The sequence below is a fragment of the Vanellus vanellus genome, assembly GCF_965231255.1.
Source record: "Vanellus vanellus genome assembly, chromosome: 3".
NCBI classification, from domain to species: domain Eukaryota; kingdom Metazoa; phylum Chordata; class Aves; order Charadriiformes; family Charadriidae; genus Vanellus; species Vanellus vanellus.
Window position 1 is genome coordinate 84,260,923 of NC_138907.1, and position 27,007 is coordinate 84,287,929.

General features: G+C 36.8%; 1 protein-coding gene across 1 annotated transcript in view; it reads left to right on the forward strand.

Annotated features, from left to right (window-relative positions):
• The window catches only part of MMS22L (MMS22 like, DNA repair protein), a gene marked incomplete at both ends in the record, with an annotated part of 92,945 nt that overhangs the window by 11,387 nt on the left and 54,551 nt on the right, over nucleotides 1-27,007 (forward strand). The window contains 7 exons of the mRNA XM_082481171.1: nucleotides 914-1,044; nucleotides 5,006-5,119; nucleotides 7,688-7,867; nucleotides 13,946-14,008; nucleotides 20,349-20,468; nucleotides 20,879-21,105; nucleotides 23,647-24,156. Of these exons, the coding sequence (XP_082337297.1) occupies nucleotides 914-1,044; nucleotides 5,006-5,119; nucleotides 7,688-7,867; nucleotides 13,946-14,008; nucleotides 20,349-20,468; nucleotides 20,879-21,105; nucleotides 23,647-24,156 (1,345 nt within the window). The remainder of the gene's footprint in view (nucleotides 1-913; nucleotides 1,045-5,005; nucleotides 5,120-7,687; nucleotides 7,868-13,945; nucleotides 14,009-20,348; nucleotides 20,469-20,878; nucleotides 21,106-23,646; nucleotides 24,157-27,007) is intronic.

Sequence of the window (27,007 nt, forward strand, 5' to 3'; positions counted from 1 at the left end):
TTTTCCTTTTTGGGGGCCTTTTGGAGAAAGGATGAGAAAACTTTTTGGAGTCAATTTACTGTCCAGAATTCTATATTTAATTTCTAGATAAAGTTCTGAGTAATAATACAGTAGTCCATTTTTGTAAGAGAAAGCTCGTGCTTTTTAACACCACCACTTACTAGTCAAGACAGTAGTATCTCTGCATGTATTATCTTGACTTGTATTCTTATGTGCCTTGCAGAATTTCTTAGATCCTCATCTTGTTCTGTAAAGTATGCTGAATGGAAACTTCACACTGCTGAGACCAATGGCTGGATAGTGGGTTCAGGGCTTCACCCTGCATTTCCAAGAACAAAATCCAGGCTCATTATACATATCTTCTGTTCTACTGATGTCAAGGGAGTTGTACTGTTGGAAAGCTCGTAGGATAAGATCTTACAGCCTCTTAACTTTACCATTTTATCTGTGTTAATGTCTACAAATGCTCAAGCTGGAATATGATCATGCCAGCTTTTTACATCAACACATCCAAAGGGAAGTGTTAGACCTCTCCAGAATTGTTTGTCATCAAGTTACGTATCTGCAAAACATGTCATGATTTCAGAACATGCGCACTGACATGTGACAAAGAGGAACTTTCAGATAAATAAATCTTTATTCCACTGGAAAAACTGTGCCAATAAAAGGCTGTAAAGTGCCAAACTATTTTACTGTCAACCAGAATAATACCAGACTTCAGTGTAATAATGAAGGGACTAGCTTGAACTTAGAATGGATGAACTTTCCCAAATGCGTTTCTAAATTAAAATCACATAAAGCTCAACAAACCAATTCTAAAATATTTATAGAAAAAAAAAAAAAATCTTGTCTGTCTTGTATTCCTACAGCCAAGCCCAGGACTAAATAGGTCTAATTTTCTTTTGTGTTTTAGGACAAGTTGTATATGCTAACCATTTCATAAATCTAACCGGAGAGAATTTAACCAGTATCAGTTTATTTGAAACACACTGTGGAAGTCTCATATCAGATTTAATAAGCTTGTCCATCAACAAGTATATAAAGGTAACTTTTTTTCTTTATGTAGGACATGGGCAGTTAGATGCTTGTATTGGGAACCGTAGGAATTAGATATTGCACCAATGCATAGATGACTTCTTACTGCTAAGTTTTAAATGTTATGTATAGCTTTATATCTCCATGTTTTAAAGAGTGTTATTTGTTAGGAGCTCAAATTGTGTTATATTTATTCATGACCATCTGGCAGTTGAATGAGAGTAATATTGAAATGCGCTGTGTACAGAGCAGAAGTGAGTGCCACATTTTGTAAGTTCAGTGTTCCAGGTTTAATGCCAAACATGGCACAGTCTAAAAGGTTTAGAGATATAGATGCAAAAAAGAAATCTTTTCAAACTCTCTCAACAGGAACAAAAAGAGAATAACTGTAATCCTGGCAGTAAGCTAACTGGACACTTACAGAATGTCGTATTACAGTTTATTGTTGCACTGCTCCTATTGCCGCAACCGCATCTTTCTATTACAGCGCTTTTACATTTGTCAAGGGAGAACTTGTCCTCTTTCTTTTTTTCTTTTTCTTTCCTTCTATAGCTGCAGTGTTTTTCTCACATGTTTTGAGCACTCCAAAGCTAGAGAGTCTTAATAGCTCCATATAGCAGCTGGTAAAAGAGCTGCGTAATCTTTGACTGTTTCATTGTGAAACCTTCTTTAGATGGGTATGTATGATCCATGAGTGCAGGACTGAACTCTGAGAATAAGTAGCAGTGACCATTGTATAATCTATGTTTTCCTCATACAAAGACAAGAAAAATTGAGTCCCCCTTCTTTCATATTACTGTTTGGGGCAGGGGGGAGGAAATGGCTGTGGTAGCATTTGATAACTCTTCTTTTAAGCTACCTTTCTGTAGAGAACTCTGTTACCTTTTAAAATCAGTTTTGATCTATTAAATTATCAGATAATACTGCAACCTCCTCCCCCATCAAAAGGCAAATAAATGACAGTAATTTTTTTAAAAGGAAGATTCAAATAGTATCTGGTGACCATTGTGCTTGATGGTAGGGTTTGAAATGTCAGATGTTAAAATGACAGATTCATCCTACTTCCGTAGAGCCACATTACAAAGAGAGACGATTGCTTTGCCACTGCTTTCTCTTCAGCTCTTCCTAGGCTTGGGCAGCACAGTTTGAACTAGTTCTATTTGAGATTAATTTCTTAAGTGGAGCTTGGACTTGAGGAGGATCTTCAGCTGGTGCCTCCTCTAGTATGCATTCATTGCCATGATCCAGTAATGGAAATAATGTCCCTCAAAATTGTTGAAAACACAATGGATACCTATAATAGATTACATTGTCCTATATTTTTATGTACCTATAATAGATTACATTGTCAGCTCATCACTAAAACATATCATTAAGCTTTTGGCTGAGAATATTCAGACGCACAGCTTTTAACATTTCTGGGTATCCTTGGAAGGAGGGATGTACTCCACACTCATATTTTCAGATCTGTTTCTTGGGCAGCTCTGGTATCAAGCCGCTTGACTTGGATCACATACTGAGCCCATTGTGCTCTGCGGTACATTTGGCAAGGAAATATATATCCTTGGATATCTTCTTTCTATTTTTCAGCAGCACGTCTCTGGCACCAGAACTCAATTGCCCCAACAGTACCGCAGTTTGAGGTTATAACTCTTCTTACCGAGACACTGAAGTCAGGATGTTACAAAAGGAAATCCAGACCATCTCTGAAGAAAACAATGTCTTAGTTATCCTTAGCCTAACAAATATCTGTATGGTGTCTTGCTTTCATACTACTAGCCAAGCTCTTTCCTGGATAGATACTGCATATCTTCTGCAGAAGAGATCTTGCTATCTTGTAGAAGAGCACAATAGTAGATGCAAGTAGTAGATGAAGAAACCTAGTTGCTGCAACGACTGGTACTCCATGTAAAAGGCTTGAAACTCTCACTTGTGAGATAGTTTGTGTTCCTAATACTTCCATAAAGTCCTCCAGTATTATACTGCATCTGTAATAAGTAGACTGCCTCTTTTTGAGGGATCTGTTTTGCTCTTTGGTGAGTCATAACCAGAGTATTTTTGAGACACTTCAGTTTTGGGACTTTAGTAGTTAAATAATTAATTTTTTCAATGGACTTTAGTGGTCACACTGATGTTTATCCTCAATATAATATTTACATAAGATTAATTCAGGTTGTTGAGAGATTCCCATAACAGATCGTCAACTAGAAGCGTGAGGTGGCATAGCCACATGAAAAACTCTAAACATGTGGAATGTAAATAATAGAATTATTTTAAATATTTTAATCTTGACCTCATGATGTTCTTAAATTGATTGTCAGGGTCCACCTTGGCAATTTCATAGGGTAAGCAGGGTTCTTTATAGAGAGACAAAATAAATTATGTGTCACACTTATAAATTCATATTTATAATTAAATGTTCAGTATTTAAACCTGATTTGAAGCTGTATGAAAACAGTTGCAAATGTATTGCTCTAACGGTAGATGATAAATGAAAAGTCTCTGTCCTTATAGAATATTATATAGCTTTGAAACTATTGGTGGTGTACTTGTTCTTCTAAATGTGAGTGTGGTTTTTAGTCATTCACTGTTCAGTAACGTCTCTTTCACACAGCTACTGTCGTTGCTGGCATTGTGTATTTTGATTTAATTTTTATTTTATACCGTTAGGTTTCCAAATTCAGAAATGATTCTAAGTACCAATGCGATTTGAGAATAGTTGTGCATGAGGATATAAAAATTCAGCATTCATCTCATCAGATTTAGATGTCTAGGAGTTAACTGACTAAACTATTCACCTTAGGTTCTTTTTTTTTTTTTTTGTCAGGGAAGGATAAAAACAGTTCTGCAGTGAGTTAGATGAATTAGTCTCTCTAGGTGCCCATTTCCCTCTATATGCCTTAGAGAAGAGTAAGTTGATCATTAAAACTTGGACTATTCATTGTTTAGGGATAAACTGAGTATGAGCTGCTTTGTCTTGCCTCTTTCCTTTCTGCATTTCTGCCATCGGGTCCTTGCTGAAGGTAAAATGTGCTGAATTACGCTATTTAAACATAGCTTTTTCTCACCGTTTTTACCACCTTTGAATACTGTTCAGTGGATTCATAGGTCCTAAGACAGAGTAAGTACAGTTTTGTCTATGCTATGATTATTTCAAATACAGCGCTGGTAGGTCTTAAAAACATTAAAGTGTACATAGAATTTTTATGTATTTAGCACTTCCTTTTGCTGTTTTGCTTATTTTATTTCACAATTCAGGGAAAGTAAAACTGAAAGATGAATCACAGGAAGACTACTTTGCATTTGAAATGCATCAGTCTGAATGAATTTTGTTAAATATGGAATAGTAATCAAATAACGTACATGACTTGAAATATGCTGTTTTCTGCATATTAAAAGAATGCCTTGCAGTAAATTTACCGAAAAGCAGATTTTGTGAAATGCTGTGGGAACATTAACATCCTCATGCCAACAAAAACATATTCTACTAGCATTATGCCTAGTCATTAAGGATTTTTCAGTTAAAAATAACAACAATAATAGCTATTAAATCATTTGAAATCTTTTTCTTATCTTCCCAAGAACATCAAGACAATCTAATCAATCATTTTCTCTTTTCCCTACTGTCAGACAATGAATCAGTATTTATTGCAATTCCTTTTCATTGAGGCCTCAGAATCCCATTTTCATTTGATTAAATAATGTTTTAAAGTGGCTCAGAAGAAACTAAGAAATAGTACAACCTATAACTTATGTAGAATTAGGAAACAGTCTTTGTTGTATGAGATACACATTTTGGATGTTAATGGAATAACACACTTCCCAATGTGTAATTGTAGCTATATTATTTAACTGAAAAAAAAAAAAACCACAAAACCGAACAACCAACACCAGAGGAAATATTGGTACATAAAATGTAGTTTCAAAAATAACACTTCACTGAATAATTGTACTGCATACTCTCTTTCAGGTGAGACCTTCTGAGGCTCTTACTAGTCACCATTATTCCTGTATCTGCATTAAAGAATTATGGATTCTACTTATTCAGCTGCTGGACCACAGAAATAAAGGGTCTCACACAGAGGTAATGGAGGAATACTGTTACATATACATGCATGTGTCATATGCAATACAGTCGCCAAGTGTTCCCAGATTGCCGTGAACACACTAGTTCACATATATTATGATAGAATTGAACTTCATATTTGCTTTAGGAGGACTGCATGCTAACTGTGATGCTTTAGGCTGCTGTCTTGAATTTGCATGAAGTCCTGACTCTAGGTTTGCAGTGTACTCTTTGGTTATGACCTAGGATAAGGAGTGCTCCCTGTGCTAAGGAAAGCAAAGCAAAGGAACAGACTGCAAAAGTTGTGTGGTAGAACAAAAGAAAAGAAACTGTCTTCACCCATTTTTTTAAACTTTTTATTATTATTTGCAATTTATGTGTTATGTCATGCAATGATTCATCTCCAGGTATTAGAAACACAGGTACAGTCAGACCAATGATCCATCTAGCCCATGTTTCTGTCTTTGATACCCATACCTGTTGTGGTTTAGGCCAAATCCACTACTGGGGACCTGAGGGGCCCCAGATAGGACTGACAGATGCTCCCCTCTACCCCTCTTCAAAGAGAGAGGCAGAGAAGGAAAAAGAGACTTATGAGTTTAGAAAGAACTAAACTACTTTAATGAAATATTAATAATAAAATAAAAAGAAATAATGAAAAATATATGCAAAACCATATCAAGCTCCCGAGGTGACATGGAGATGACAATCATGTCACCGGCTGGCACTGGGGCAGTCCCAGACTGGACTCAGTGATGGACGGGAACTGGATTCCGGATCTGGATTCTGGATTGGGATCACAGGCAGACGAACAGAGTCTTCTTCAGACGTCGGCCATTGAAGGAAGAGCCCGTGACCCTTTGATCCCTCAGCTTTTATACTGAGCATGAGGCAGATGGGATGGAATACCCTGTTGGTCAGTTTTGGGTCACCTGTCCTGTCCACTCCTCCCCGCAGGTGAGACCCCACTATGCTTTTCCACTTCTGACCCTCCAACGGGGCAAATACCAAAGTTGGTTGGCCTTGGCTGTTATAGCAATAAGTATAAGCAGGAGCCTCTCTGCACACCATGCCTGGGCATCAGCTATAAACATTGGTCTTATCACTCTGAGAGAGTGAACACTGTCTGCATAATATGCAGTTAATTTCAGTAGTTAGAAGAGGCCCAGCTAAGAAGCGAAGTTACTGAACAAAATTGGTTCTGTTTTACCTCAAACCAGGTCAATACCTTAACTACTTGTACAAGAACAACCTGGTTTCTGTTTTTGAATCTTGTAGTTGCTGACTTCTTTTGATGCCCCCTTATACTTTGATTGGAAGAGCCTATTACTACCTGTTTTCCTTCCTTATACCAATATGACTTCATATGTTTCTTCAGATTTTTTTCTGATATCTCCTACCTTCTGCCTTTTCTAGACTGAAGAGTCTTACTGTATTCTGTCGTTCTTTTTACAGGTGTCATTCTTGACCTGTGGTCATCTTTGTCACCCTTCTTTGAACCTTTTCTATACTACTACATCCTATTTCGAATGGCAGAGTACCAGGATTGCGTGCAGTATTCGAGTATTGGTTAGGTGGCCGTATGATTTTATACAGTGCATAATGATGTTTTCTATTTTGTTCTTTTCCTTTGGTAATGTTTTCTAGTGTTTTGATTTTTCTTTCTTGACTGCTGGTTAGAATTGAGTTGTTTCTCTGAAAGAATATTAAGAAGCATCAAAATCCTTTGAAAGTCTTCTGAAATAATCTGTATAAAAACCAAAGCTGCCACCTGCGCAATAAGTACTGTTCACTTAGTATAGAATGAAGTACTCTGTAGCAAAATGTTTGTACTGATAGCTATTTTCTTGTTAATGATAACAGATGTGAAGGTGGACAACACAAGTGAAACTTTGTTAGTGTTTAGTGTTTGCACTAGGACTCTAAAGAATAAGTTAGGATCAGGGCCCAGCTGAGGTGGGTGAAATACAGGTGCAAAGAAGTCCCAGAGAGTTTCTGTGTAATTAGGGAAGGTAGGCACAGACTGTAAGAAGAAGTAATACTGTGGTATAGACAGGAATATGAGCCAAAGATAATTCATCAGTTTGTGCTGGAACAGACTTGGAACAAACTAGGGACTTTGAACCTCAGTTTGCTCTCTTTCAGACTCATTCTCTATCATCTACTACTATCTTCCTCTTGGTTAGGCTAGTCTGGCACTAAAAGTTTTTCAAAAATCTGTTTGAAAGGTCTTCATTAAAAAACTCTTATCTGTCTCATGTGAGTGTTGGTGCACCATCCCATCTGCACATCGTCATTCCATCAGTTTGTAATTTTGCCTGTGAAATATCACACCGTGTTCTTCCTTGTGACCAAAGCTTGTCTTTTCACATTGCTTTCTACTGGCATTTGAGAGGTGACATTCTAAAGCAGCTCCAGGCTTTCTCTGATAATACTGAACACTGTTTTTTATTTTCTTTAAATGACTGTCATCTTTCTTGTTCTTTGTAAAAGCAAATTAATCAATAGGACAGTATTGTAGAGAAAATTGTTAATACGTGCTTTGTTATTCAACACAGTTCAAATTTACTTTTGCATTTTCTACAGTGTTTCTGGAGCTTGGTGAACAAAACTATGAAGAATATCTTTGAAAGGCCAAGTAGTTCTGAAAGGATGACTGGTTTTGAAGCAATTCAGTGTAAAGACCCATTGAGTTTTAGCTGGTGGATTGTTACTCATCTCGCACCACTCTACCAGTTTGACCGTAACGGAAATCTAGATGAAAAGGTGGGTGTGTTTTTTTTCTAAATATCTAAAAGTTGTTATAATTCTCTTAGATCTCTAACTTTGCTTGGTTATTTTTGTTGACAGAAAATAATTCATGTTGTAATAGGAGAATTTTCACACTCCTTAAAAAAAGGTCCTTTAAGGTTGGTAGTGTTAAGGTGTGCTCTGTAGAAGTCAGTAAACATTCCAGGAGCCCCTCATGTATTCATGTTACATACCAGATATTCAGTAGATCAATGTATTAAGGAAACTTGAAATATCCCAACTAGTTAGTAGCACATATACTTAATGATGTAGCATATGTTTTAAGACTGCCTGCAGCATAAATCCTTCACTGGGCTTTTTTTTTTTTTTTTTTTTCAGGAAGGGAACACATTAGATTGTACCCTATAAAGTATAAACCTCAAACATTGACTGTGATTGACTGTGTAATTGTTAATGCCACTTTTTTCAAAAAAGTGGTAGCTCTGCTCTGGATAAATTCCAGTCTGTCTAATTGCATTCCCTTTACATCACAGCAATGGCATGATGAGGTGTGTATTTGTGTATACAGCTTAATTTTCTGCGTTGGTGTGGTACCAATAGACACTGTCTAATAACTGAATTCAAGCTTCAGTTTAGAAAGTTCTGGCACTGAGTTGCAAGATATTTGCTTTTAGAAGACGGCCTTAGCTTTTTCTATTGGCTAGAGCAGGCTAGTCCCTGATTAATTGGGTTCTTGTTTGTGAATCTCATTGTGAGGGACTTGACATTACCATGCATTCTGTAAGGGGCCTAGATGAGACATGCACGTGCCATTCCTATGGCTGTAAGTTGTATGTAGGGTCATTGGTAGTGATGCATCAAATCCCTTCATGAACCTCACTGCAGTTTTCTGCAGTTCTGGGGACGTGTAAACCCTGACCCTTCTTTCAGTCTCTTACTCTGAGATTCATGCGCCTGGTTTTAAGTTTCTAATCATTAATTGGGAAGGAAATAGGCACTTACTGAGACAATTCATCCATTTTGAGAAGTATTGACTATAGAAGGAGCTGACTAGAAGCCAAAGAGATGGGTAAAGACCCAGAAATATAGTTTTTTGTGGTTTGTTGGTTTTTTTTGTCTGATAGTGTTTTTGGCATTAGGGAAAATCAGATCATGCCATCTTCTGTCAGCTGCCCTTCTGTTCTTTTATCTTTTGCCTTGTAGTTGTGTTTGTTTGGGGCTGGGGGTTTTTTGGTTGTCTTGTTTGTTTTTTTTTATTATTATTTTTTTACACTTCAGCTGGATTGCTTATATTCCTTAGGTTGCCAAGCATCGGCTATATATGGCTTCTTCCAAACTGGACTTAATTGCCCTTTCTTGTGAAGTGTCTTTTATTATTTGTCATTTAATAGTGTGTATTAAAACTGGAAGGGTCATACCCTTTTTCTGCTAAAATCTTTTCGAAGACTTCCTGTCCTGACTTAGGATGAAAGGTTAAAACCTTGAAATATGTTTATGAACTGCAGATCTGTAAAGAGGGAGAGTCTTATCACATCAGTTGATCAGTTTGTTTTGATAACTTAAAATCCATTCCTCCCACTTTATCTTTAGATTTTTAAAAGCATTAGTATATAAACAGAGAAGGCATAAAAAAGTTGAAGTGTTGAACTTCTGTGAATGCTTTTAATCCTAACTAAAATGAGTCTTTCTAATAAAAGTAAGAATTACTTTCATTGATTTTTATCTTGCAAATCCCCTGATTTGTGAAGGAAAAAAAAAAAAGATAAGGAAGGTGTGAGAACTCAGTGCTTGAGTACTTAGTTGAAAAACTCACAGCCATTTCTGGTGACTAGAGGACTTGATGAATGTGGGATGCTTATGCTCCTTGCGGGTTGACAGATCCTTTAGGATCCCATGGCAGGCTGCTCACGTGGTTCAGTCTGTTCTAATAACACCATGGCAAAATGAAGCAACTTCTTACACATATGTACAGTGTGAAATTGCAGACCATATCTGGTTGTTACGCTGAAGGTTGTCTCAAGCTTCCCTTGCTTTCGCCCCATTACTACTGTAGTGGGGGAGGACCACAGTCCACATTGTATTTCAGAGGGACACCGGGAAGATAGAATTACTACACTCCCTGCTTTTTAGAGGGACTTAGCTGGAGAGAAAGGTTATTCCCAGGTCGAATATGGAAACTAGTATGAAGCATACATTTATCCCAGGTTTCTTATATTTTATGCCCTAATCAAAATGCAGTGATACTGTTTACTTTGATCATTGGATTTTTTTTTTCTCTCTCATACTGATACACACTATGTATTTAGCCTTGTGGTAGACTATTTTTAGCCCCAGGCACTATATTATTTAAATAAGCCAAACAGACATAGGATGGAAAAAAGGATTCCTGTTGTTCTTATGTTGAAGTAGGAATCTGAGACAGTGACAGGAAGTGACTTGTCCAAGATTAAATAATATTGTTTCCTTAGAGCCCACCTGGGAGAAGAGAACTACCAAGTCTCAATTTGTAAATCATAAGACCATCCTGTGCATGCTCCTCTTGATGTTTTCAGTAGTCTTTATGTTCAGACTGTTAGCCATGCTTCACACTTCTCTGAGTGTGGCTGTCAGTTTGTCGTTTGTCCAGCGATCCCTGTTCTCTTAAGTGCCATGGGTGCTTACAAAAAAATCTATCAGTAACAACAGTGCCTTTTCACACACCACAAAAATATAATCTGTCTAGACAGTTGATGTTAACCATTTCTTTAGGTCTGCCCCTTCACCCTCCATCCTCCCCCTCCCGAATTACAGACCCATTCGTTGAATGTTATAGGATAAAATAGTCCGTAATACAAATTTTTGAAGTCAGTGCAATTACATCAGGGCTCAATGTAGTCCTGTTTTGTTGGTTAAACATCTGATGCGATAGCTTCATGACACATGCTTTCTTTTAATTAACTGTGATCAGAGGTGGGAGGGTGATGTGTCATAATGATGGTTATTCATGTGCTCTGTAGCAAAAATTGCCTCTAAGCCTGTGTCATCTGTGGAAGATTTTCAATTTTTTAATGTGGTCTGCATGGCCTTGAGGTTATTATGAAAGCTTTTAAAATTCTAAATAGGTTTCAGACTTGCTTCTTTTTATTTTTTCCCCTTTAGCTCATATAACGTAATTTCAAATATGCAATGAATCAGAGATATTGAATATATATTTCATACACATGAAACCATTTTTTTTAAACCAGAAAATTCTGGCCAGGTTTCCTAGAGACTCTCTTATGAGGGAGGTACAGTACACGTCTCTTTCCATAACCCTACATTCAGGTCCCACTTCAGTCTTCTGAAAAGCAGGATTTGTACATTTAAAAACCAAATGGGACCTGATGAGAAAATTTCCTACTTCTGAACATTGCAGGGGTCAATTTCAATATACTGTGGGCTAGGGAAATACAGGCAGAATTACCTGGGGCTAAGAATTTTTTCCTTTGATAGAATAATCTGAAATGACTACATGGCCAGATATGCAAACATGGACTTTCAGAAGTATGCCTAGTATGGCTCTTCCAGGTCATCAGCTGTTAGTCCTTGCAAAAGTTTCTCCCTGAGAACCCAGAGGGTCTTAGCTCAAGTTTTTGGTTTTAGCAGCACTTTTATGCACTGTAAGGTCTCCAGGTTCTGATGATTTTAGGACTCTGGGGGTGGAGGGAGGATGTTGTAAACCAGCAGGTTTTGAGTAAGAGATGTCGATTCTACATATGATCTGACAAGGATGGATTGTAAACAGTTGCCATGCCATATTGCGAGTGTAGCAGGGAATACTGTTAGGATGTAAATTTAGTGGGATTTGAATGAAACAAGTCTGTTAAAAGATGGAGACAATTGAAGCTAAAAAAAGCGCAGCAGGTGGTTGATGTCATTCTCTCCTGAGTTTGTGCTGAACCTGAGTGCACTCTTGTAATCAATTCCAGTTGGTGTTCGGAGTTTGCCCTAGATTACTCCAGGATCTTGTAAGGTGATCTGCATACTGCAGCTAAGCTGGAACTTTGGCAATAAACACCTTTTGTATAAAGCATGTGTCCTTGGACTATGAGAGTGCTAAAAGCATGTTCTGAGCAGGCTGATCCAGACATTCAGAGGTCTCGTAGCCATTCAGCATGACTCTCTTAATACCTACTTATCTCTGACAAAACTGGCTTTTGAGCAGTTGATTACCTTTACTTGGAGTCTGCAGTAGGACCATACCAGTGTATAGGTATTCACATAACATCAAGCTCTAAAGTACAGCAGCCAAAATAAAAATCTGACCTAAATACTTGCCAGAACTCTCTGGGAATGCTGATTGTGCACTTCCTGTGTTTTACTCATTATTGAAGTGTTGCCTTTACTCCTTGGCTACTTGTTGATGCAGTGGTCTCTCCTTCTGACAGGATGCTAGCTCTGGTTTCATGATACAAATGCTTTGGCATCAATAACAGCTTAAGAAGTCCTGTTTACTGCCCTAGGAATGATACACCCTCTGCTGTTCTGGCACATTTATTTGTGTCCCTATTTTATGACCTAGGTCAGGCCCTCCTTTTTTCATTCTTTCTTTCTCTCCTAAAACTCCGGGTCTGTTCACTGATCTGTGTCTCAAAAACAGAAGGACTGGAACAGCTGAGCAGTGGCACGCTACAGCTGTGAGGGCAGCAAGAGCAGCTGGCAGGATGAGGAGGAAGCAGTGGGAACTCTTTAATTGATACTGCTCAAGTTCCTAATCGTGAAATCACAGCTTTAGTGTAACTTTCTGCAGATCTGTCCTTTCATTCGTATTTGTTCCATTAACGATCTACAGACTGCGACTTGCTACCATCGGCAGTCTTTCAGAATTCTCTTTTTCTTGTCGTGCAAAAATGTAAATTTGACCAAGTAGTCAAATTGTGTTACATAAGTATTAGTGCATCTTTTTAAAGAGTTCATCCTTAAAATTCTCTCAGTACTCCCTGGAGTTCTGTGTGGAATTGTTACCAGGTCACAGCATCAAGTAGTGTTGCCAGTAGCAGAGGAGGATGGGGCATGCCTGGTGTTGCTGCTGGAAAGTAGTTATATTTCAATTACCAAAGCATAAGATGCTCTTTATTATAAGCTCTATATAGACATTTAAAGAACAGATAACTGCAGAATAATTTACAAGACTTAACAGTTGTGACAGTGGAGGGAATGAGTAAGGCAGGACAATGATGAAAGTACGATGTTCATGCGTCTAGTTATCTACACAAGCTATATACGTAACTGAGTGTAGAAGATGGTTTTTGGATGTCCTAGAATTGTAAGTTTGTTGGCTTGGTTGCCTTTTATTTTTTTTTCCTGGGAAATAGCCTTAGTTGCAAAACCTTCTACCCTTTTCTTTCCCACTTTGCCTAAATATATATGTTTTTTTTTCTTCCTTTTTAATATACTTTGCCGTGCAACTCTTTTACTTCATTAGCATGGTCTAGTTGATTCAAATGGATAGTCACCTGTCTTCCAAAGCTGAAGAATATGAATTGCGGGCCATGTTTGACCTACCCTATATTTTCTTCTGTCTGTATAGGCCATTACTATCTGGCTAAATCCTTACCAAATTGGCTAAAACAATCCTTAATGTTTGGCCTGGGAAAAATGAGTTAGAAATGCTTTGTTGTTTTTTTTTTTTTTTCATTGAATTTAAAAAACAAGAGAAGGTGAGATTGTACCTTTTCTTCCTTCTTACCCCTTAACCCCTTATATCTTCCTTTTTACAGAATGTTAAAGAAAGAAATTATAAGATGTACTTAGTGCTTATATTAATCAAAAATGCCTGAATGTTTTGTTTCTTTACTGAAAGTGATGGTCGGGATTGCAAATGAGTCACTTAAACCAGTTTAAATTGCGTACTCTTTATTTTCAGCTTTGTATTTGTTTTTGAGGCCTAATTTTTAGGACAGATACCAATTACATTCATAAAACAAAAAAGCTGTTTTCAGTGGTAACTACAATATGCTGTCATTAAATGAAATATTTCTGGAAATCTCTTGCCTGCTTATTTTCGTGTTATTGCATAATGATTCCTGTGAGGAATACAAATGCTATTTCATGCTGTTAATCATTATGTTTCAGAAACAGAAGGAATCCAATTGGAAATTTGTGGAAGAACTCCTTAAAAAATCCACTGATGCTCAAGTAAGTGCGTAAAGGAAAAAATAATGAACAAGCGAAGTGTCAGGAATTCTTTCAGGAAAAGACAGTGCATGAAACAAAGTCCAACTAACAAGTGTATTTTTGGAATTCTAGTGGTTTTATCACAGGTAAATGAACATCCTTGACGTTGCTGAACTATTGCAGTATACAGTTCCCTCCTTGTTGGCAATTACACTTGCTTTAAAGTAGTTGTGCCTGATGCTAAATTGTCAAATAAAGGAAAAAGATAATTATCTTGGAAGGGTAGGCATATGGCTACTCAGACAAGATGTATTCAGAATAAGAACCGGATGCTTAGAAAATGTAAACCAGATATTGAATGTAAGGACATCAAGTTGAGGAGACATGATGAGGGAGATAGTCAGTTGCATTGAAAATTCAGCTCTATCCTCATCACAGCAGGAAGGTGACTTGCCTTGCTGAGCAATTTGTCTTACAGGCTTGAATCAAACTCTTACTGATAAGGTTCTAGTTTCTGAGCACTCATTTCATACCTTATCATTTTTCTTTCTGCAGAACTGTTAATGCAATGCTTCATGGCCCAGAGGTCAGAATTGACCTCCTTTTAAAATGCTTTTAAATATGCTGTTCATCACGGTTTTTTAATATGTTACGTTGCAACTCTAAATTTGTTCTGAAGTGTCATGATACAAATTGCAAATGCTGTATCAGCAACACCTGTAAAAATAATCTCTTTAATTTGTGTATGCTTAAGATGAGAATAAGCATGTTTATTTTTTTATTTGGTCTCAGATGAAATAAAAAAAACTGCAAAGTTCTGTTGTTGAAAGCAGAAGAGGAATTGGTTCTTTTATTGCTGCCTTGCTCATGCAGTAGCAACAGCTGTGGTTGAAGCTGGAGCACAGAACAATACTTGTTATAACTACAGTTTTTACAAAAATATATTTTGTAGTTGTTAGGATAGGTGAAATGGGGTATTAAAAAGTTGAAAAATCATGCTGTGCATAAACTAAAACTTGCTTATGTATTCTTTCAGCTTAAAAAGTTAACTTTTTGAATGATTTCACAGTATATAACTCAATATACACACTGTGCATATACATTAAAACTACAATGATGACGTCACTTATTGGATGCTTACCATTCTGTGAGAGAAACTGGAGACATTTAGATGAGATAGGAGGCATAAAAGCTGTGAACAGCTTATTAACCACCTTCCCGTGTTGCATCTTCTGTATGTCAGCAACCTGAGAAACAGTAAAAGCAGACATGTAGTTACATCTTTCTTCAAGATACTCCTCTTTTTGTGTGAATGTTTATTATTTTGAATAGATTACTCTGAAGTTAAACATATGTAAAATATACAGCTTTTTGACACTTCTGTTAAACAAGTATTGAATTGTAGACAATTTAGAAAGGCATCTTGGTGGCCAAGTTCAGAAGGTTTGAAGGAGTCAATCATGACACAGTAATATGAGGCAAATTTCTGTTTTAATTTCCAAAGGCAACCACTGTTGGAATAAAAACAAACCCTCATTTGCCAAGGATATGTTTGCAACTATTAGTAACTGTCTAAAGTGCCATTTAGTTTGTTTTCTTTGTTTTTCATTTGTTCATTATTTTTTTTCTTGCATTATGTAATGAGCTGCTTGTAGGAAGTGATCCTTGAAGAGGATTAGTCCCTATATATGCATGCACAAGTGCATGTAGGTACTTTTAGTAAAAAATGCATCCCATTTCCTAGCCCTCCTTGACAGTGTGTAGGAAGGCGATTTTGTTTACCAGTAGATATGTCCCTCTCCTCTGTTGATCTGTCAGCTTCATGTGGCCACTCTTACCTTTTACCCTATCCTTTTGTATCTGCTGAGTAATTTTTTTTGCAACCGAAAAACATAGGAATGAGAAGCACAACGAGATAGCAAGAAGTCAATAATGAAATGGAACATGGAGAAGCAGGAAAAAGCAAAAGGGTGAATAGTGCTCTTTGAATGAACAGGACAGTATTGATGATACTGCCCACGAACACATGGCTTGAGTTTGTTAGTAAATCCTACATGAGCCATCCTTTTTGGCATATACCCTCTGTTACCATACTAGAGGTGCACAATAATAGCCATGCAAAGTACATTAGAAAAATGATAGTGCCGAATCACTTATTTGTAAGACAGGGCAGGATTTGGTGGTTAGAAACTTCATTTTTAAGTATATGGGAGGTTAAAAACTAATGATGTTTAGTACATGGTATGTCCATCAACCGCATAATCCACTTGTGCTTGTTGTTCCCTAACTTCCAAAGCTTGTAGACTGTACGTGTTCAGAAGGAGAATGGGGATATACAAAGGATTAGGGGGCAAATGGAGATGAAATCAAGTATGTATACTTTTGTGTGTTCAAAAGCATCTGAAAAAGGTGCAGATCATACATTTGTAATGTAAATTGGTGATCTCTCTCCTACCAGTAACTGTTAATTTCTCTTTATGTGAGCTTCACTTTCTATGTTGTGAAAAGATGATGTAATAGGCTCTGTCGCAGACATGGATTTTTGAGGGTAAGGGAACATCATGAAAGTAGAGAAAAGAACGATCACCTTTGATGAATCAGCAGAAGCTGGAGTTAGCTTTAACATCCTTAGCACAGCTAAGTGTTGGAATGCAAAAATGACTAATCAGTGTTAAACCTGCAGCATTTTGGTAGTTTCAGTAAAACTGTTGAGTTTAGTAATCCCCAGCACAGAAAGGGCAGCCCCCATGTGGGCAGAACACAGCCTGAGCCACCTTCATCCAGCATATGCCTGATTTTGGGGGTGATAAAGACTTCCTGAGGAAGGTGTCCCATGTTCGGTGAAGGTGGCAGAGGGGTGCTACAGTGCCCTGTCTCCAGGTAGAAACTCCTTTATAAGGTTGTAGTCAGCCTACTTCTGAGCAACGAAAAGATGTGAAGGTGCTGTTCAGGTTTGAGGACCAATGGAGATGGGAAGCTGTCCTGGTTTGAGGTAAAACAGAACTTCGCTTACTGAACAAAATTGGTTCCGTTTTACCTCAAACCAGGACAGAAGCAAAAATAACTGTGAGCTGTAAATAAAGATAGGAGAAATAATGGACACCTGGGCAAGTGCAGAGTGCTGCTTCCTTGGATATATCCTTTCAGCTTCAATCATTTGACAGACTGGTGAGTTTCCTAGCCAGAAACTGCTCTCTTTTTTTATAATTCTTGATGGATAGAGTTGAAGACAATTGCTCATGTGAAAGATCTCCCATCTGTATCACAAAAAAGGATATTTATGGGGAAACACGAGGTATTCCCTACTTCTGTTGTAATTTGGATTTCTCTTACTGGGCTAATGACAAAAGTAGAGCTGGTTTACAATTCTATTTGTACTACAAAATGAAAATTGTTGTACTAGGAATATTAACGTAGCTATATTTGTATACTTGGCAACATCAAACTGACTAAATTTATAGATTGTCAGTATAAGATGAATTTGTGTTTACAAAGTTTTATTGTAACTGAGAATCAAAAGCTTTTTTGTTTGTAAGAACTAATAGTCTGTCTTATTAGCCTTCTCATTTTGGAAAACATGCTTCATGTCGTTTCATTTCTGCCTCAATTTTGTTCTGCCTTCACTATGTTTTTTGTTTAATTCTACTCTAAAGGAGATGCAGAAGTATTTGTTGGAGTTCTAGGAAACCAATTTTGTTACTACAGTAGGAGGTCATAAGAGAAAAATGTTGTGTTTAGATAGTACTATCATTTTGATAGTATCTGGTGTTCCTCCCTTCTGCGATAAATTAGAAGCTGACTACCTCAAGAGTTCTGATAGTATTTCCAGCAGTGCAAGAGACCATTTTAAGCAAAAGCACAATGAGAGAATCCAATAATCCCAGGGATATTTGAAGTCTGGAGAACACTTTCATATTAAATTTGAGATAAAGCCTTCAGTACTATCTTGGCTTTGGAAACTGTTTGAAAACTACTGTTGGACAGATAAATAATGGTTGAAATTGAAGCTGCTTGCAGTACCATGTTTATTGTTGAATTAATTTAACTGAAGCAGTCATTGTTTGTTGAATTAGATCCTAAACATAATCCTGTGCACAAATTACAGCTTTTAGGACTAAGCATTCTCTTTCTAAAGGGTGTGTGTTTTGGTTTGGGATTTTTTTACACCTTTCGTAACTGGGTAGATCTCTCTAGAGAAATAGATATGTTCATCTGCAGTTTCTTGTTTTATATCAAGACTTTTGCTTTTATTCATAAAAAATAGCAGCTGTTGAAAATGGCTGCAGTTCTGTCCCTTTTTTTAATAATATTGTTATTTGGGAAGGGTACTGATTTAATAGTTACAGTTATGTCATATATAAAAACAGTACTTAAGAATCACCTTTCATTTGTAGGCATTTTTATTACATTTGAACTATTATGCTGTACATCTTTTAATGAGTCTCTTTTGAAGAGTTTCTTTTCTATTTGTTTTTCATATGTTGTTATACACAATGTCTTGAATATATAATTTTCTATGACAATGGACAATGCCTTTTCAATTTTCAAGTAGTTTTAGAAATATACCACTTTAGAAGCCATATGCTCTCCATTAATTGTTCATGAGAAGAGAAGGCTGACATGATTAGAAGTTATTGTAGCTCATTGGTGTTTTGTTTACAGCGTTCTGATAAAGTGTAGCAAATAATGTTTTCCACACTAATGTATAGCCAGATAGAGATAAGTTAATTACTTATAAGTCCTTTGTGTAGCATTGAAAATGGGGGGGGGGAGGGGAAAGGCAGCTCTAAGACATAGTAAGCCATAAGAAGTAGCATTGTAGGTGAGAGCAAAAGTCCTGCTCTTCCAGTGACAGGTACTTAATGAAAGACTACTTCAAAACAACAACAAGCAAACCAGGAAAAAAACAAAACAAAACAAAAAAAAAAACAACACCACAACAAAATCTAACACAACCTAATGCTATCTTTTTGCATCACCTGGCATCAGTGATTTTCTTTTATTTTTTTTTATTTAAGTGTTTTCTGGGCTGGGTGAGCTTGGGACATAATTCAGGAATTATGTCCTGCATATTTGGAATTGTACTGCAATTGGAACTGAAGGGGATGACTTCCCAATATTTATCTGAGGCGTGGTTTCCTTTGTTTCCCTTCCTGGGGCTACGATTTTGAGTCATAAAACTTGTCCGGTAGCTTTTTTATTTTTCTTACCCTTTTTATTCCTCTTTAGCTTATTTTATGCTGTTAGAAATTCCAGGCCTGTATAGCGTTTAGATTTATTTGAAAGCTAGAAGTAGGTCAGGGGTTTCTTTTGTCACAGAATAAGTTTGCTGCTATCCCAGAGATGTGTTAGACTTACACATGTAAAAATCTTCCCTTAAGACAACTACATACAAGCTTGTCCACTAAACCAGTTTTATAGTCAGTGGACACAATAAAGCCCTTCCAAGGCTTATCATCCTAAACTTGTCATCCTAAAGTAGACGTCTAAAATAGGCTGGATTGAACATGTGATTTCAGTCTGAGCATGGAGCTCCTAACAATCCTAGCTCTGATGCAAGTCCAGTTTTGCTGACATCTAAAGCTGGATGAGATGAGTCCCACTCTTAGTATCCCACAATTACAACCTGAATGTTTCACTGTGTTCAAATTGTTTGGAATTCTGTATTTTCTTTCTTATAAGCCTTCTTCCTTTTGTGTGCAAAATTTGGAACTGGTGAATACAAAAAAATGTTATGTGGCGTGGGGAGGGTTTTGTTTGTTTTTTTTTCCCCCCAGTGTTCAGACCCTTATTTACCCATGATTTGGAATTGTCTGGATGTTAGCAGTATGGCCGTGTTGCAGAGGTTTGAGAAAGAACATGATTCAGAAAGAAAAGATTCTCCCATTTGGAATACTATAAAGAGAAACATGACCTCTCAGATAGTTGCACCTTCCCTTTGCATCAGTGGTGAATTAGCTTTCCTTTAGACCTACATGACAGAAAGGCTTAAGCGTTCATCTGATTTGAGCATTCGGTATAGCTGATGCACTATTTACGGTTTTGTGAGGTTCTGTACCATGCAGTCATGTTTCAAGTTAGGCTCACAATATTGAGTTGGCTGTTATCTTAATGTGTCTACAACTCTGGACACTTGAAATGGATCGATGAACTATTATATTGGCTGGATTTCAGGATGCAGTTGTCAGCTTTTTATCTTCTAGTTCATTGCTTGTATTAGCAGATGCATTAACTCAACATTATGTAATTAAAAATAATTTTTATATTAGGAAATTATTCTTAATAGTCTGCTAATATTGGGTTTATGTATAGACAAGGTGATGCTCCCATCCTACAGTAAACTTTTTATTCCCTTTTTAAGACTGGTGTGTTAGAGGAACACTTACGAATGCATCTTCAGTGCTGTTTGACTTTGTGTAGTTCCTGGGACTTGAACCTTTCTATTGTCACCGTACTCTGGGATTATTACAGCAAGAACCTGGTAAGTAGATTAATATACAAAAATGTAGAGTTGTATGGGGACAGTCCTCAATTTTTAGCAATTAATTCTGATTCTCCTCTAGCCAAGCTTGATTGCTACACTTTTGTAAAACTGACTAGTCAATGGCAGTATCCGTAAATTTGCTACATTTATTTAAGAAATCATGTTTAAATATATGTTATGGTCCGTTACGTAATGTCACAATAGAATGAATCATAATATATTTTTACTCTTATTTTTCATCAGGACTACTGATTTTAAGATCTTGTAAAAACATTTTGCACACAGTTACAATGCATTTTTATTTTTTGAGTTGTGGTAGGAACATGTCCTTCTGTTTGTGTGAAAGATTGAATCTTATTGCCTTTGGGATATTAACATTTATTGTTACTTATCGTCTTTTCTCTTAGAACGGTTGCTTTACCATTCCTTGGCTTGGTGTGAAGGGTCTGGCAAATGTTAGTAAAACTTCTCTGTCGATGCTTGAGTTGGTGAAAAGTTGCTGTTGTGAACAGCAGATCCCCGCCCTGTACAAGTCCAGCAACAGTTACTTGATTTTTCTCAGCATTTTGGCACAGGTGATGAAAGAAGAGGCGGAGAACAGTGGTGTGCATCCTTGGAAACAAATTAAAGGACGGTATGGCTGCTATTTGGTTTGTCTCGTGTTGTAAGATGTCTAGTCAGTCAGACTGCATGGCCTTTCAGCCACGTACCGAAGAAAGGGGCAGGGGGGTGGTACTGTGCTCATGAGAAAGCAAAGGGGACGAGGGATCCAGGGTGATTCATAATTTGAAGACAACAGTTGTTCCCTGAAGTTTCTGTTGCCAGCTGAGGCTGTGACAGGGTCCAAGAGCTGGGTCCAAGAATCACCTTGGCATCCATAGCCTGTGATGATTTACTTTGTCCCACAGGCCAGGAATTTGGTCCACTGGCAACCTATGCAGTGGTACAACCCTACTGCCAGACAGACAATGTAATTAAAGCACAGAAATTCTGTTTGAGCTGTATGTAAGCCATGTGTTGTCCAAGAATATGCAGACTGGCTATTGTTAGGCCTGCAATTTCATTTATATTTCCATTTTTTTTCGTGGTTTCCAAAATTCCTCACAACATATACTTTTTTGTGAGGGTTTTAATTTTTCATTTAATTTTTAGACATACTAGTTAAGAGGTACAGTCAGTCATGATATAAAAACCCCATAAAATATATATAGTCTAAATCAAAATGCTGATGTTATATAATAACTGAATCCTTAAAGCTTTTATTATAGTAATTAGATTGTACTGATCATTAAAGGTGCTAACTTTTTAAAAACTTTTTCGTTGGATATAAAAGACTTAGAATTAATTTTGGTTTGGGTTTTTTGTTTTGATTTTTAAAAATATTAAGTATTACTAAAATTATTAAAATATAATTATTAAAGTTTAATACAATTATTACATTTTTATTAAGTACTAAGAAAATACTTTTGTATGCAAGTAAAAATTTATTAAAAATGAACATGTGTATGCACACCTTACAAAGCTACATGGTATGCTCCTTCCAAGAAAGAAGGGATATCTTTGCTAGCAGAAAGGGAAAATATATCTGATGTCTACGTACACTTCATGAGTTGTTGCAGGCAGTAAAGTTCAAGTTTAGAAATTACAACTACATAGAAACAAATATGTTGTTGGATGCTGAATCAGTGTCTTGCTTTAGTTAGTAATTTTAATTAGCCTGCTGTTTTTACTGAAAACAAATTATACTTACATTTTTGTGCTATTATAGCTTGTTACTTTCCCTAATTTAAGAGGGGGAATAATAACACACAACACACAGTGTCAGTCTGCTCAACCAGTATTCATCGTTTCTACCTTGAATAAATCAATTACACAAGTAGCAAAATTTAACAGCCTACAGCTATGATTTTGGGATGAACTCTGTTTTCAGCAGCTAACCAAGCGTTAATTGATGCATGAAGAACGTAAATGCCTGTCAGTAGTAATTTACTACTAAACAACATTAATTGGATTTGCTGTAATTTTTGGTGGCTAGATTGGATAACCTCGGCACCATTTCCAACTATTTTTCCAGGTGACAGAATAAGAAAACAGCATTTATGGATGTTTAACTACTGTATGTGGAACTTACTTAAAATTAAAGGTGAAGGATATACCCAAGGTTTTAAACACACAAATCAAAAAGTTAAGCAAGCCATTTTCTTCTTTCTCCTCTCTCGTAGGAATGGTGACATTTATTTAAAAGCCCAGATCTGAGCAAAGGTCACAGAAAAGACACCTATGTAAAAGCTTTCTGCTTTTTGTCAACCACTTTAAAGTTGCAAAGTAGCTGTTGGTGAAAAGCACTGCTATGTATAACTTGAGCACTGTCATATACAGCTTAAAGTTTCTTAACATCTTCCAGCTGGAGAGAGGTTTCTCTCCCAAATGCCTGTGTTTCCCCGTTTTCTCTCAAACTTGCAGTTCACAGTCCATACAGTAGGTGTGCAATACAGATCGGTACAGACTTTGGCAAAGCACTATGGAGAAAAGGAGCTTTCCATCAGAAATCTTCCTCTCCCTTTTACTGCAGTGATGGTTACGTAGGTGAGCCTTTGATCACAGCAGCTTTGGGAGTATAACATAAGAACAGGAATCAGTAGTTAAAGGAAGGAGGGTCCCTGGTCATTTCTTGGAATTTTATTTATGCCACCTGAAAACAACTGTTTTAGGAAAGAAGTTGTACAGGAATTGACAGATGCCACTTAACAACAAATTACTTCCTTTCCTAGGAGCTCCCGTGGGCTAAGTTTGATTGGTGTGAAGGCGTGGTGTGGCGGACACCCATCACAGACAAAGTGGAGGGAGTCTGCTCATAACATTGTGCTCAACTTTGTACTAGAGGCTGGATAAGGGAGAAGGGTTAGGCTGTACCTGTGGTTGAAAACTCTTAACGTGTACCTTGCATTGGGAATGAAAAATGAAATAGTGTGTTTGTTCCATAACCAAAAGAGTAGAAGAGGGGAGGGAAAAGAAGATATTTAAAATGTAAGGGTTATTGGAAGAGGATAACTGTAAACTAAAAGCATGAAAATACAATTTTAGTATATCAAGCAGATGAAAAATTGCATACTTTAGGAACCTTTCTCTTTCACCCCTTTTTTTTTTTTGTTTGTTTGTGTTTTTTTTAATGTAGAATTTATTCCAAGTTCCATCGGAGAAGAATGCAGGAGCTGACAGAAGCGGGTCTGCAGAACTTTTTTAGTCTGTTCCTCATGCTAGCAATTGTTGCAGAGACAGAAGATATAGTGAGTCGAGTATTGGATCTTTTGGATTTCCTGACTCCATCCTCCATCACCGTTTCTCAGAGAGCTCTCATTTGGAGAGGTCATTTTGCTTTCCTTTTGATTTATGTTGAGAAGAACATGGACATTAGTGTCCTAGCTGAGAAACTCTCAAATGCTTTTCGTGAGAAAGCAAAAGAGTTTTTAGTAACCAAAAATGACTACACACAGAAACAAAATCTCTGGACTCTACTTTCAACCTACATTGATGGTGTCCAAGAAGTGTTTGAGACCAGCTGCTACTTGAGCCTTTCTGAGGAAAAGTTGCTAAATGATGGCTTTACTATGCTGCTGCCTGCTTGTCGAGGAGCTGAACTGAGTATGGTCCTAAATTTTCTTCAGGTTGTTCTAGCCAGACTTCGGTAAGTTATTTAGTTAACTTGTGGATGTAGACGGGCATGTTGGTTTTGTGTTTTTGTGTTAAACTGTAGTACATATTAATTTCATACTGAAATAGAGTAAAAGGAGAGAGAAATCTCTGGAGGACTGTGAATGACACGTTAAATTTCAAAATCCACCAATATCCCACTGCATTTAGAATCTTAGAAATGTTTCCTTACTGTTTCAAGACATTAGGTTTGACATCCCTGATATTTTGTTATGAATTAGTGGCTCTGTAGAAAGTCATCCAGCTGCTACTCTTTCAGACAATACCATCTTTTGGCACAGGAAATTGCAAAATTATTATCTGTACTAAATTACTTAAGTTAGGAGGTTTTGGTGTTTGTTTTTTTTTTTTTTCTTTCTTTTTTCTTCAGTGAATCTGTTCTATTTTTCAGACTCTTCACTCTATTTTTTTCTCTTTCACCAAGGCTGCAATCAAACAGTTATAGGGATTTAAATACTTGTCTGGGATTCGACAGGAAAGAAGGAACTCATATTTTACCACTTTCAAATGGTTTTACTTTGATGTACTAGTTCAGTTTTCAACAGCCACAGTGCCCTTCAATAAGCATATTTATGTCTACTGATGCCTTTCAGAGGTAGTCCTCCAGTTTGAAGCCCAAACTGCCTTTTTTTATAAGATATTAAGAGGCAGCTATTGATCTGCCATTACTTCAAATGTGCAAGACTGAAATATGTGGAAATAGCTGTGGAAGAGTGCATAAGAGGAATAGTGAGGCCCGTATGCAAGATCTCTCTTTAACTAGGTTCTTTGTTATTGTCTAGTAGTTTGACTGCAACTGTCAATAGCTTATACATCCAAAGACAACTGTTTCTCAGGCAGTCTTTTGAAAAAAGATGAAGCACAAAACTAAGTTTAGTTGATTTATTATTTATTATTTCGGTTCAACTGAATGTATTTGCTGGAATAAATTGGAGACTTCAAAAATACTTTGACATTTTCTCCATTAGCTAATACGCAGCATTTGTTGTGTTGTTTTTAAAGATAAAATACAGAGAAATTTGAGACTGGTGAAAAACTTGCCTATTTCATAACTTGGCATTATTTCGAAGCTTTCCAGGACTGGGGGTTATGTGATCTCATTGTAACACAGAGAGGAGGGCATGCAAGTTCATTACAGACTTCTCAGGTCATTCCAGACAAGGTGCAGGACAGTATTTGAACCTTTTCTTACAAAAAGCAGGTCTGCTGAAATAGTTGAGTTACCAAGATGCTGAAATACTGATTGGTATGAGAGAGATCTAGAGCCACGTTTTGAACAGGTCTTTATTTCACCTCCTGTATTTATAAGTGTGGTTACTGTACCTGTCTATTTATCCCATCTACTGAGAAGCTTAATTCCTTAATGTTTATAAAATGCTTTGATCTTCAGATTGTATGGAACAGGAAAATGTTACTGGTTCTGTCTCCCACTCTGACAGACTCGCTGAAAAAGAGTCCTCTCTGTCCATATAAGTAAAACGACACTAAAACCAGTTTCTTCGTTGAGAAGATTTGGATGATGCTGTGCCAACCATATGTTAAACTATTACTGGCTTAACCGGACTGATTAGGCCTGGTTTGTCTGCAAACTCAGAAAAGGATGAAATGGTTCAATGCCATTCTGTCTCCTGTTTTTAAAATCCAGACATAAGATAGTAGGCCTTTCATAAATGTAATTTTTCTGTACACTGCACTCTAATAATTTTATAACTGTGTGACAGGGAATTTACAGGTAGGAAGGAAGTGAGATCACTGATTAAAGAGAAAAGCAGCTCCCTCTAGGCTGTTAGGAAATAATAACTTCATGTGCCACTTTCTGCTAACCCCAGATGATGGCTCACAGGAGCATTCTTTATTGCTGATTAAGTAGCATTATGAAAATACTGACTTGGTTACGTTAACTAAATGCCTCGATATTTAAAGCTTAAAATGTCAAATAGTTTTAGCAGTCCCCTTTAACTTATCTTGTTGGATTGCTAGAATCGTATTCCAGGTTTCCCAGTTGCTTTTATTTGAGGATACTGTAAAAATGGCAATCTTTCATTTGCGGAGTGAGGGGTAGCCAAAAGCTCTTCCTTAATTATATCTATTCATGCTGCTATGGTTAAGAGTCTGTCAGCATTTCCATTATAAACCTTTATTTTCAAGGGTTTGCAGCATAGCAGCGAAAACTTGCTCTGGGCTAAAACTTGGCATACAAGGTTTTGAAAGTGCGCTTGTTTTCTTCCTTTCTTTTTTCTTAAAAGGCATCTGAAAAGAGACCCCCACCTTCACCATTTTTACACTACTGTGTTTTAAAATAACCCTTTCCAGGTTTTTCTTGTATTTTTCTTGTCTGCTAGAAAAGTACTGGTAGCTTTTGATTGTTGTATTTACCTACGCTTAGACTGTTTTAAATAAGCTTTTTTTAAACCACTATTTTTTTTTTATCATCATCATTATGGTTATTTTGGTGTCAATATATTTAAATAGAACTATGACTTGGCAGGAGAACTCATTTTTTGATATGTAGTGAGTGGATAATTGGAAACAAGATGCTACTTGCTGGCACTTCCAAGTATTTGATCTTCATAGTGAGATTCAGGATGAAGTGTAAGATTGTATTTTAATACAGTCTTCTTTTTAAAAACATATGTAAAATAAACAGTAAACAATAAAGAAACTCCCTAAAATAAAAATGCAAAGTGCTTCCTTCCTATGTTTACTTGGGAGCATTCAGCTTCTATCTCAGACATAAGTTTTTGCTTTATTTTTTGGTTCTGTTTTTAAGCAGTGTTTTAGCATCCTGATTTGTTTTCTTCTTAACGGTAATGCAAGATGCTTCT